At 52.4% G+C, this 12,065-nt stretch overlaps 1 protein-coding gene across 3 annotated transcripts in view; it reads left to right on the forward strand.

Moving 5' to 3' along the window:
• The window catches only part of LOC135198441 (uncharacterized), a 211,625-nt gene that overhangs the window by 57,436 nt on the left and 142,124 nt on the right, over nt 1-12,065 (forward strand). For all 3 annotated transcript variants that reach the window (XM_064225992.1, XM_064226011.1, XM_064226002.1), the window contains one exon: nt 10,242-10,345. In XM_064225992.1, the coding sequence (XP_064082062.1) occupies nt 10,242-10,345 (104 nt within the window). The remainder of the gene's footprint in view (nt 1-10,241; nt 10,346-12,065) is intronic.

A 12,065-nucleotide genomic window follows, 5' to 3' on the forward strand; every position in this document is an offset into this window, starting at 1 on the left:
ACGGACAAGGTGAGGCAGGACCTAGCCTGGTGGCTCGACGACAAGAACCTCTTAAGAGGAGTGCCCATACGCACTCCCCCCCCGGAGATGCTTCTGTTCTCAGACGCATCGACCGAGGGATGGGGCGCACACCTGGAGGAGTTGCTGACTGCAGGTGTGTGGGACCATCACGAAAAGCACCTTCACATCAATGTCCTGGAACTCAAGGCGGCGTTCAACGCTCTCCGAGAGTTTCAGGACCGCTTGGTGGGACACTCAGTGCTGTTGATGTGCGACAACACCACAGTAGTGGCATATGTCAACAAGCAGGGGGGGCTAGTGTCTCTTCCGCTCCATCAGTTGACGGTGCAGGTGCACGAGTGGGCCACGGCTCACTCGATAGAGCTGTCAGCACGCTACATTCCAGGCAAGAGGAATGTAGTAGCGGACAAGCTCAGCCGTCGGGATCAGGTGATAGGGACCGAATGGTCTCTACACCAAGACGTGGCGGAAAGGCTCTTCAACCTGTGGGGGCGACCGGTCGTAGACCTGTTCGCCACCCGGCACAACAGAAAACTTCAGGTTTTCTTTTCAGCCGTGCCGGACCCATGGGCAGCTGCAGAGGACGCTCTCCAACACCCCTGGGACAACCTCTTCGCCTACGCCTTTCCTCCCTTCTGTCTGATTCGGAAAGTGATCAGTCGAGCGCTGGTCACTCCCAATCTCAGAATGATCCTGGTGGCTCCCAAACGGCCTCAAGCCGTTTGGTATCCGGACCTGCTGGCTCTTCGTGCGGACGCACCGAGAGAGCTACCCAGTTGGCACAACCTTCTAGCCCAGCCACACGTAGAACGGTACACCAAGCAGTCCAGTCCCTTCAACTTCACGGCTGGCTGTTATCCACCATCTCTTGCGAACGAGAGGCTTTTCTCGTAGCGCAGCAACAGAGATGGCTGGACACGTCCGACAGTCCTCTGCAGCTGTGTACCAGGGGAAGTGGGCCGTCTTCTGTGGTTGGTGTCGTAGACAGGGTCTGTCTCCTCTCAGAGCCACTCTTCAGCAGGTAGCGGATTTCCTCGTGTTTCTTCGCCGAGAGAAGCTCCTCTCAGTACCCACAGTTAAAGGATATAGAGCCGCCCTGGCTCTCGTCCTAAAACTGAGGGGACTGGACATCTCGAATTCGTTCGAGATCTCCTTGCTAATGAGGAGCTTCGAAAGGTCTTGCCCACCCAGGGAACTCAGGCCCCCTGCGTGGGATGTGACTCTCGTCCTTAGGAGTTTGACTCGAAGACCCTTCGAGCCACTCCGAGAGTCGTCAGACAGGGATCTGACCCTCAAGACCCTCTTCTTGCTGGCCCTGGCATCGGCGAAGAGAGTAGGGGAACTACATGGTCTTTCTTATGATGTTAAACACACCAGAGGCTGGGGATCTGTGACGCTCGATTTCGTCCCGAACTTCGTAGCCAAGACTCAGAATCCGTCGATCCCTGACGACAGGTTCGAGTCTTTCACGATCCCCTCTGGACTTCACCGATAACGATGCGGATGAGATGCTGCTTTGTCCTGTGAGGGCGCTACGGCGCTATCTGAAGAGAACTCGACACCTCAGGCCTGAGTGTCGACGCCTCTTCGTTAGCACTGGGGTTACCAAGAAAGAAGTTTCCAAGAACACGCTTTCTTTCTGGCTGCGTGAGGTGATCAGGAGAGCGTACGAGGCTGATGGTAGCGACGACATCCGTACGCTCCGACCGAGAGCCCACGAAGTCAGAGGTATCGGACCCTCCTTAGCGTTCCGTAAGAACTTCTCCGTGGCGCAGGTCCTGAAGGCAGGTGTCTGGGCCAACCAGACCACCTTCACGTCCTTCTACCTTCGGGATATTGCCCACAAGTCCTTGGATACTTTTTCCTTGGGACCTGTGGTGGCTGCTCAACACGTTGTGTAAGCTTACCCAGCACCCGAGCAGGCAGAACAGCATCGATTCCTGGTATGACTGGGAGAATGAATGTGCGAATGAGAGAGTGACTGGCTTCTCTTCACCATCTTTCTCTACCTCTACCTGTGGGCAGAGGGATACGGTCGTTACCACGCTGGAAGGGAGTCAGATGCAGGTAAGCTATTCAACCGAGCTCCATCCTATCTCTTTAACTAGAGATAGGAGTGTATATCCACCACTTTCTCCAACAAGGGGGAGAAAGTGGATGCCTACATGAGACAAACCCATTACTTTATATTTGCTCATGTACAGGAAAAAGTTCTTACAATGCTGGTACGAAGAGATACGCTTGCCTCTCTCTTAGTACTTGGCCCAGAGGTCTGACCATTGATCCTGCGGTGCACACCCCGATCAATCGGACAGAGGCTTGGATCCCTCCCTCGCTCTTACGACCGGAGGGAGGGCTATTCCAGGGATGGACGAACACCAGTCTGTTCATCAAAAGACTCAGATTCCTCCCACCAAGAAGTGAGTCTTCCTATTGTTAAAGGACCGATGGTTTGTATTACGTATCGGAACAAATGACAATTTGTCGAAAATTGCATTTTTCCTAACTATACAAACCTGAGGTCCTTTACATATAGTCCCTCCTCATGCCACCCCTCACTCTGCGTATTTTGCATGGGCCAAAAGCAAAAGTGATTTGTTTACCTCCCAGTCGCGCGGCGCGCGACGATCGGACAAGCAGTTAACTACCGTTCTCCCCTTGTTCGAAGCTTACGACCGTTCCAGCTGCCGCTAGCTACTTCCTATTGTTAAAGGACCTCAGGTTTGTATAGTTAGGAAAAATGCAATTTTCGACAAATTGTCATATTGTGTGAAAGAATTGTGTGAAATTATTATTCATATGATATCTTGTACCCTCCTATCTTAATTCTTAATATATTTTTGTGTTTCCCTGTGTATTATTGTTTGTTCTGATACGTATACAAACCCTTGGTCCTTTAACAATAGTAAGGTACTTAGCAGCAGCTGAACCAGTCGTAAGCTTCGAACAAGGGGGGTTCAGTAGTTAACTACTTGTCCTGCAGTTGGCGGTCAGCTCGACTGCGAGGAGAGGAGTCACTCTTTGCTTTCGGCCGCGTAGGTAGATGGATGTGTTGCTCGCCTCTCTGCTTGCTTCTTGCCGTATGCTTTGTTTGCTTCACTGCGTGAAGGCTTTTTTCTTTCTCTTTTATTGTGTGTATTTGTACAAGGATATACGTAAGTTCGTGTGTGTTTTTGTATATCATACAGTGAATTTTGTGATTTTTGAGATTCGAAATGGAATCCCAAGAGCCAGAGAGACCCCCTCGCCCCCCCATCAGCCGCAGATTGTCCCCTGGTGTGGAGGGCCGTAAGTGTGGGGCCTTTCAATCATCTGTCGAGGTTGACCCTCATGAGTTTTGTACTCAGTGTAGAGGGCGGGAATGCTCTCGTACTGAGACGTGATGTATGAGTTTTTTGGTCAGAGGAGCAATGGGAGCGCTATGGGGGGAGGAAGAAGCCGCGTAAGCCGGCCAAGGAGTCGTCGGAGGGTTCTCCGGCTATGCCCTTGGTTACGGACAGGTCTTCTTCTTTCAGCTCCGTCGTATGGCTCCTTCTCCTTCGGGGGAGGTTTCTCGCTCCTTCTCCACATGATCAGTTGAGCGTGGAGGGGGCCGCGAGATACCCCGACATCCAGTTGTACTCAGGGTCCTCCGTTCACCTGACTTTTCCTTCCTCAGATCTGCTTGCCACGGGGGACGATCTCGGACGGGCCTGGTACTCGCTAGGGCTCCGAGGGACACCTACAGTTCAGGGGCTGCTGAGTCACCTGGCGAGAGGGGTCATGCCAGTAACCCACGGCCCAACCACCATGACGGTGTCCACGCCTGGCTACGCTGCTCTGCCGCACCTGGTGTACGCCCAGCACGTAGCCACGGTGACCCCAACAGCTGCTGTGCAGGTGCCGCTGCCGGAGGTTATGATGCCTGCTGTGACGCCGCCACCTGGTTTTGCTGCTCTTGCTGCAGCCCCGGACTTCTGGTGTCGCAAGAGCTCTCCCCTGGACCTGCCTCCTGTGCAGAGGATGCTGCTGGCTCCGGCCCCGCCTCCTGTTCCTGAGTATACTACCGCTCCAGTGCCAGTACCAGTTCCTGCCGCCATCGTTCCTGCCCGTGGTGTTGCTGCCCCCACCCCGGGTCCTTCCGGACAGGTGCAGTCAGGCCCTGTTGCTTCGGCAACTGCCCCAGCTCCGCCCTGGATGGAAGACCTGACAGTGGTCCTGAGGAAGCTGACGAAGAAGAAAAGGAAGGTGTCGTCGTGGTCTTCTTCGTTGTCGTCGTCCGCCGCCGCTTCCCCTTCAACTTCTAAGGCCCCACAGCCGAAGAAGAAGGTTGCCTCCTCCCCCGCTAAGAAGGCTTGTCCTGAGACTTCTAAGGGTCTGTCCCAAGGGACGGTTGGGACTTCCGCCGGTCCTCCTGTTCCTTCGGGAACGGGGCCCGTCTCTCCTTCCACAAGGAAGAAGAAGACGGGGACTGGAGGAGCGCCGGCTAACACCGGTACCTCTTCGCCTGGCGCCAGAGGTTCTGCCTCCGCGCCAGGTACCGTCTCGGCCTCTCGTTCGCGAGAGTTACCGAGTGTACAGTCACCTGCGGGTGACCGCACAGCCAAGACCCAGGCAACTGAGTCCACTCGGCGCCAGGATCCAGGCACGGAGCGGACCCCGCCAAGGCAACTCCCACCAGACCAGTGATCCCTCTGGCGGGCTGAGGCGAGGAAGCAGTCCCCTCAGTCGCCTGAACCAGCCTCGGCTGGTCCAAGCGGCGTGACGCGCCGTGAGGACAGGCCTCGCTCCCACCGCAACAGCGGACTCTCCAGGTCCCCTGACCGCCGCTCCTACCAGGACCAGGCAGAGAGGGGGACCAGCAGCAGCTCTTCTGACGCTTGGGACCGTTGCCGCTGTTCTCGGTCCAGCCGCTCAACCAGGCCTGCAGCCCGATCGCCACCGCAGGTTGGTGATCGCCTGCAGCACGCCGGTTCTGCCGGTGGGTGCGGGGGGAGCATCAGTTCTTCCTCTCCTATCCCTTCAACTTCCTTGGGCTTCACCAGGAAGAGCGAGGCGATCAGGAGTGAGCACGATCCCGCCACGACGCTGTACGAACTGGCACAGTCCTAGGACCGACCAGATCATATGCGCAAGTGGCAGGAGGAGACCAGGAGGGGTCTGTTGTGGTTCCTCCTGTGGAAGGAGGAGGGTCTTGGAAGGCATTCTTGCTGGACGGGCTTGACGGTCCGTCTCCGCAGGATACAGTCACTCCTGAGATCCAGTGGTCGTTTGCGGAGGTTATTGCGCTGATTCGTCAGCACAACGACCTCGGGGAAGGATCGGTGCTCCCACCTTCCGAGCCCACATCGGGTTTGGAGTCGTTCTGGGGACCCAAAAAGGAACCCAGGACGACGGTGGGTCTGCCACGATCGGCCTTGGCTGACAGCATACTGAGCCAAGTGGACGCTCTCGTCTCCGGACAGGAGGGTTCGCTTCGGTCTGGTAGGTCTTCCAAGCTCCTTCTCCCACCTCTACCGCAACAGAGGCGCTTCTACATGCCTTCAGAAGACCCTCTGCCGCCCAAACAGGTTAACCCGGAGCTTGCTAGGCTAACTCCGGGGGTCTGCAGCAGCTCCTGTCGCAGAACCTCTGGTTCTCGCAGAAAGAGGCACTTGCCTTGGAATCTACCGCAATGGCAGCATTCCAAGCAGTCTCCTGGATCGACCTGTGATCCCTCAGTGTTGAAAGCCGCGGCCTCCTTGGGGAACATCACTCCTAAAGGGGACCCGGGTTTTGTGAGACTGTGCCAGTCTGGAGGTAGGGCCATCTCCTACCTGGCCCACCAGACAGCTAACCTGTGGGCCAACCTGGTTCTCCAGCATAGAGACGCTGTTCTCACCCTAGTGACCAGGGCCGCTGGGCGTGAGGCAGCCCTGGGTCTACGCAACAGACCGATGCGGAGTTCCTCCTCTCTCTTCCCCAGAGAGATGGTGGACGCTGCGGTGGAACAGCGGCGCACTGACGACAGTGACCGTCTCGTCCACCAGGCAGTCTCGAAGGTGGCTGGGCAACCTCGGACGACTGCAGCTAAGCCCAAGAGTTTAGCTAGCGCTTCCTCTGCGGCCAAGACGATCACCTCATCGAAGCTGAGATGGAAGACTCTGCCTTCGACTTCTGCTGTAAGGAGTGACCGCAACCAGCCCTCCTCCCAGTCCTTCTCTCGAGGAGGATCTGGGAAGAAGTCGAAGAGCGGAGGGAAACGCTAGGGACGGCGTTCCCCCTCACCTGCTACCGGAAGTAGGGGGGGGGGGGGGTGCCTGGCGAGCCATTGGGTAACATGGCAGCGCTACAGTGCGGAGACCTGGATAGTGAACGTCCTTCGGGGGAGGGATATCTACTACCCTTCGAGTCTCGGCCACCCCTCACCTCCAACCCGGTCCATCTGCAAACCTACGTTCCTGGCTCGACCAAGGACGTGACGCTTTGGCAGGAAGTAGAAGCCATGCTTAGCAAACGTGCTGTGGAGATCGTATGGGATCAGTCGCCGGGCTTCTACAGTCGATTTTTCCTGGTGGAGAAGTCCTCGGGGGGCTGGCACCTGGTGATAGATCCCTCTCCCTTGAACTGATTCGTTCGCCAGACTCGGTTCACGATGGAAACAGCACGTTCAGTGCTCGATTCCATCAGGGAGGACGACTTCATGCTTTCGGCGTATTTCCAGCTGCCCATCCATCAATCCTCTAGGAAGTACCTCCACTTCATCCTCGACGGGACGGTGTACCAATTCAGGGCACTTTGTTTCGGTCTCTCAACCGCCCCACAGGTGTTCAAGCGAGTGTTCACTCCGGTGTCAGGTTAGGCCCACTCAGTAGGGATACGTCCTCTGAGGTATCTCGACGATTGGTTAGTCCTGGCGAGCTCCCGCTTGCAGTTGCTGCAGGACAGAGATCGACTCCTCGAATTTTGCCGCGATCTGGGGATCATAGTGAATTACGAGAAGTCAGACCTCGAGCCCAAGCAGAGGATGAAGTACCTGGGCATGCTGATCGACACGGTAGCAGGGCGAGTCTTCCCCGCAGATTCGTGGATCAGCAGGTTAAGGGAGGCAGCAAGACAGTTCCTGTCTCTACAGGAGCAACCAGCTCAGCTGTGGCAGGTCATGATCGGTCACCTGTCATCTCTCGAGAAGCTAGTCCCTCATGGGCGTTTTCACCTGCGGTCTCTTCAGTGGAGACTAAAGGAGTGTTGGCCACAGGCAAGAGACCCTCCTTTCTTCCCCGTGTCCCTCATGGAGGAAGTGAGGCAGGACCTAGCCTGGTGGCTGGACGATGGGAACCTCGTAAGAGGAGTGCCTCTCTCTCTCTCTCTCTCTCTCTCTCTCTCTCTCTCTCTCTCTCTCTCTCTCTCTCTCTCTCTCTCCCCCGAGATGTTGCTGTTCTCAGACGCATCGACCGAGGGATGGGGTGCACACCTGGAGGAGTTGCTGACTGCAGGCGTGTGGGACCATCGCGACAAGCACCTTCACATCAACGTCCTGGAGCTCAAGGCAGCGTTCCTCGCTCTCCAAGAGTTCCAGGATCATCTGGTGGGACACTTGGTGGTGTTGATGAGCGACAACACCACGGTAGTGGACACCTAGTGTCCCTCCCGCTGCACCAGTTGACGTTGCAGGTGCACGAGGGGGCCATGGCACACTCAGTAGAGCTGTCGGCCCGCTACATTCCAGGCAAGAGGAATGTGGTAGCCAACAAGCTCAGCCGTCGGGATCAGGTGATAGGAACCGAATAGTCCCTACACCCAGACGTGGCGGAAAGGCTCTTCAACCTGTGGGGACGTCCAGTCGTGGATCTGTTCGCCACCCGGCGCAACAGAAAACTCCAGATTTTCTACTCAGTTGTGCCGGACCCATGGGCAGCTGCAGAGGACGCTCTTCAATATCTGTGGGACAACCTCTTCGTTTACGCCTTTCCCCCGTTCTGTTTGATTCGCAAAGTGATCAGCATGGCACTGATCACCTCGAATCTTCAGATGATCCTGGTGATACCCAAACGGCCTCAAGCCGTTTGGTACCCGAACCTGCTGGCTCTGCTTGTTGAAATGTCGAGAGAGATTCCCTCCTGGCACAACCTCCTGTGCCAGCCACACGTAGAACGGTACCACCGGTCCGTTGAGTCCCTGTGTCTTCACAGCTGGCTGTTATCCACTATCTCTTGCGAGCGAGAGGCTTTTCTTGCAGCGCAGCAACAGAGATGGCTGGATACCTCAGACACTCCTCTGCAGCTGTCTACCAGGGGAAGTGGTCCGTCTTCTGTGGTTGGTGTCGTGGACGGGGTGTCTCTCCTCTCAGAGCCACTCTTCAGCAGGTAACGGATTTCCTTGTCTTCCTTCGCCGAGAGAAACTCCTCTCTGTCTCTGCAGTTAAAGGATACAGAGCTGCCCTGGCCCTAGTCCTTAAACTGTGTGGTGTGGATATTTCCTCCTCTTGAGATTTCCCTCCTGATGAAGAGCTTTGAGAGGTCTTGCCCACTCAGGGAACTCAGGCCCTTGGGGTGGGATGGGACTCTCGTCCTTAGGAGTTTGACTCGCAGACCCTTCAAGCCACTCCGAGAGTCGTCAGACAGGGATCTGACCCTCAAGACCCTCTTCCTGCTGGCCCTGGTATCGGCGAAGAGAGTATGGGAACTTCATGGTCTTTCCTTCAAGATCAAGCATTCCAGGGGATGGGGATCCGTGACGCTCGATTTCGTCCCGAACTTCGTATCGAAGACTCAGAATCCTTCGGTCCCTGACGATCGGTTAGAGTCATTCACAATCCCCTCCCTGAAGGATTTCACCAATAATGATGCGGATGAGATGCTGCTTTGTCCTGTGAGGGTGCTATGGCGCTATCTGAAGAGAACTCTGCATCTCAGGCCTGAGTGTCGACACCTCTTCGTTAGCACCGGGGTTACCAAGAAAGAAGTTTCCAAGAACACTTTCTTTCTGGCTGCGTGAGGTGATCATGATGGTGTACGACACGGATGGTAGTGACGACACCCGTACCCTTCGTCCGAGAGCCCTCTAAGTCAAAGGTATTGGTCCAACCCTTGCGTTCCGCAAGAACTTCTCCCTGGTGCAGGTTTTGAAGGTAGGGGTTTGGGCCAACCAGACCACCTTCGCTTCATTTTACCTTTGGGATATTACCCACAGGTCCTTGGACACTTTTTCCTTGGGACCCATGGTGGCTGCTCAACAAGTTGTGTAATCTACCCAGCACCCGAGCGGACAGAACAGCATCACATCCTTGTGTGACTGCATGAATGGACGAGTGAAAGAGGGTGTGACTGGCTTCTCTTCCTCCTTCATTCCTATCTACCTGTGGGCAGAGGGCCGCGGTCGTCACTACGCTGAACAGGAGGCCGATGCAGGTAAGCTACACAACTGAGCTCCATCCTATCCCTTTCAGTAGGGATAGGAGTGTTTATCCGCCACTCCCCAAACAAGGGGGGGAGTGGAAGCCAACTAGAGACAAACCCATGACTTCATTTTGGCTCTTGAAGTAGGAACTAGTTCTTGCCTTTTCCTATTTGTAAGAGGTACGCTTGCCTCCCTCTTATAAATTTGGTCCAGAAGTCTGACTACTGATCCTGCGGTGCACACCCCGATCAGCTGGACAGAGGCTAGGATCCCTCCCTCTGCTCTTACGACCAGGGAGGGAACCAAGGTAGGACGAACACCAGTCTGTTCATAAGACTCAGATTCCACCCACCAAGAAGTGAGTCTTCCTATTGTTAAAGGACGGAGGGTTTGTATACGTATCGGAACAAATAACAATTTGTCGGAAATTGTATTTTTTCCTAACTATACAAACCTGAGGTCCTTTACACATAGTCCCACCTCATGCCACCCCTCACTCTGCATTTCCTGGGCCTAAAGCAAAGTGACTCCTCTCCTTGCAGTCGAGCTGACTGCCAACTGCCGTACAAGTAGTTAACTACCGAACCCCCTTGTTCGAAGCTTACGACCGGTTCAGCTGCCGCTAAGTACCTTCCTATTGTTGAAGGACCTCAGGTTTGTATAGTTAGGAAAAATACAATTTCCGACAAATTGTTATTTTACCCCGTAGATGTCAATTTATGTGCTGATTAATAGTCATGCATTGAATTAGAACGGAAGTTAGGTTTAATTATTGGTAATAGAAAAATAACCAGGCTTTCTCAAGATAGGTAAATTTTTCTTTCTTTTGTAGCTTTTGTAATCATTTGTTCTTTTTGTCATAGATTTTGAAAGACTCCCCTAGCCGAATGCCTCTGGAAAATCTGACTGCAAAACAGCAGCGTAGATCACTGAAGAGGGTGTCATTTGCTGATACAAAGACAATAAAGTAAGTTGTTTAATTTTTCTGCTGTTTCATTTGTGAAGTTGAAGTTGATGTCATTACTATTATTGCTGTTGATTTCACTTGATGATGTAAACTATCCTATTTTCTATTTACAGTAAGATACTGTAGTTCATGTTCAAATGATGTATGAGAATAAGGAGCACAGAAATCAGTAGAAAATGATCCATGAACTAGGAAGGAAGCTAGCTTTCCTATCTGTAAACTTTTGAAAGTTCTTTTGAATACAAGTTTACTGTACTACTGTTATATTTATTTTATCATCTCTACTAGCTTTATTTGGGGATAACCAAGCAAATGTATATTTGTTTTTGGATTATGTCATAGGCCTGCCATCCCCCCCCTGCTCTCTCTCTCTCTCTCTCTCTCTCTCTCTCTCTCTCTCTCTCTCTCTCTCTTGTCTTAGTATTTCCCTTTTTTGTTTTGTATCGGTAGTTCTTTGGGAGATAACTAAGGAAAACCATTTTTTTTATACAAGAGCTTACCAAGTAACTACAGTGTTCCCCCCTGTATTTGCAGAGGATGGGTACTAGACCCCCCATGAATTGCTGAAACCCCAATAAAAATGCTTGAAACTGCTTATTGTGTTAGTTAACCCTTAAACGCCTATTGGACGTATTATACGTCGACTAAAATTGTCTGTCAGGTGCTAATCAGACGTACGGTACATTGGCTACAAGAAGTCTTTTTAAATATTCGTGGAAAAATAGTTACAGTAGTACCTCAGGATACGAAATTAAACCATTCCGAAGCGGCCTTCGTAACCTGGTTTTTTCGTATCTTGAACCACATTTTACATGTAAATTGCCTAATTCATTCCAAGCCCTACAAAAACACCTCAGTAAATTTTATAATAAAGCTAAATTGACCAAAAAACAATAAAATACAACAATTTGGACCATTCAATACCTAACCTAACTGTGATTACCTGTAAATAAAGTTTATTAGTGTACAGGGTACAAGAAATACTTTTACGTACATGTACGTACATATGTAGTTGTTATGAACTGTCTTAATGGCTCATCAGGTTCTTTAAGTTTCAAGACATTCGGGACTGGAAAAACTGACAGAGATAGAGTCCAGCAACGGAGGGAGGAACTAAACAAGCAAAATAAAGTAACCTTAAACTAATTTATTACAATAACATATTTACACTTTTATACAAATGAGTCAGTAAGTCAGTCAAAAAAATTAACATTAACACAAAGTTAATTAACAGACCATTTGCATCATTATATGCAAAGTTATTAGAAAAAAATAATCAGGCACAAAATTAAAGACATTCAAAATGAACCAGCTGCATTACTCTAAATAATTAAAATTAACACTGAAGCGGCATAATGATAGTCAGAGCAAAACGGGAACACTTCTTTAAACGATGAGGACAACAGTCCAATGCCGGACAATCAAGACAGAGCCGATACGGCAACCACCTCGTCCTTGGAAACAATTTGGACATCCTCCTCGACCACTGGACGAAAACACGTCACTGCTGCTGCCCAGTGAGGTCGCTTTCGACACGTCGTCCTCTCGACGACGAAAAAACGCCATTGCTGCTGCCCAGTGAGGTCGCACTCGACAAGTCGTCCTCTTGACGACTAAAACACGCTATTGCTGCTGCCCAGTGAGGTGGTACTCGACACGTCGTCCTCTCGACGACGAAAACACGCCAATGCTGGCCAAAGGCTGTCGACCTCCAACTCGA

This window comes from Macrobrachium nipponense, chromosome 23 (assembly GCF_015104395.2).
Source record: "Macrobrachium nipponense isolate FS-2020 chromosome 23, ASM1510439v2, whole genome shotgun sequence".
NCBI lineage: Eukaryota > Metazoa > Arthropoda > Malacostraca > Decapoda > Palaemonidae > Macrobrachium > Macrobrachium nipponense.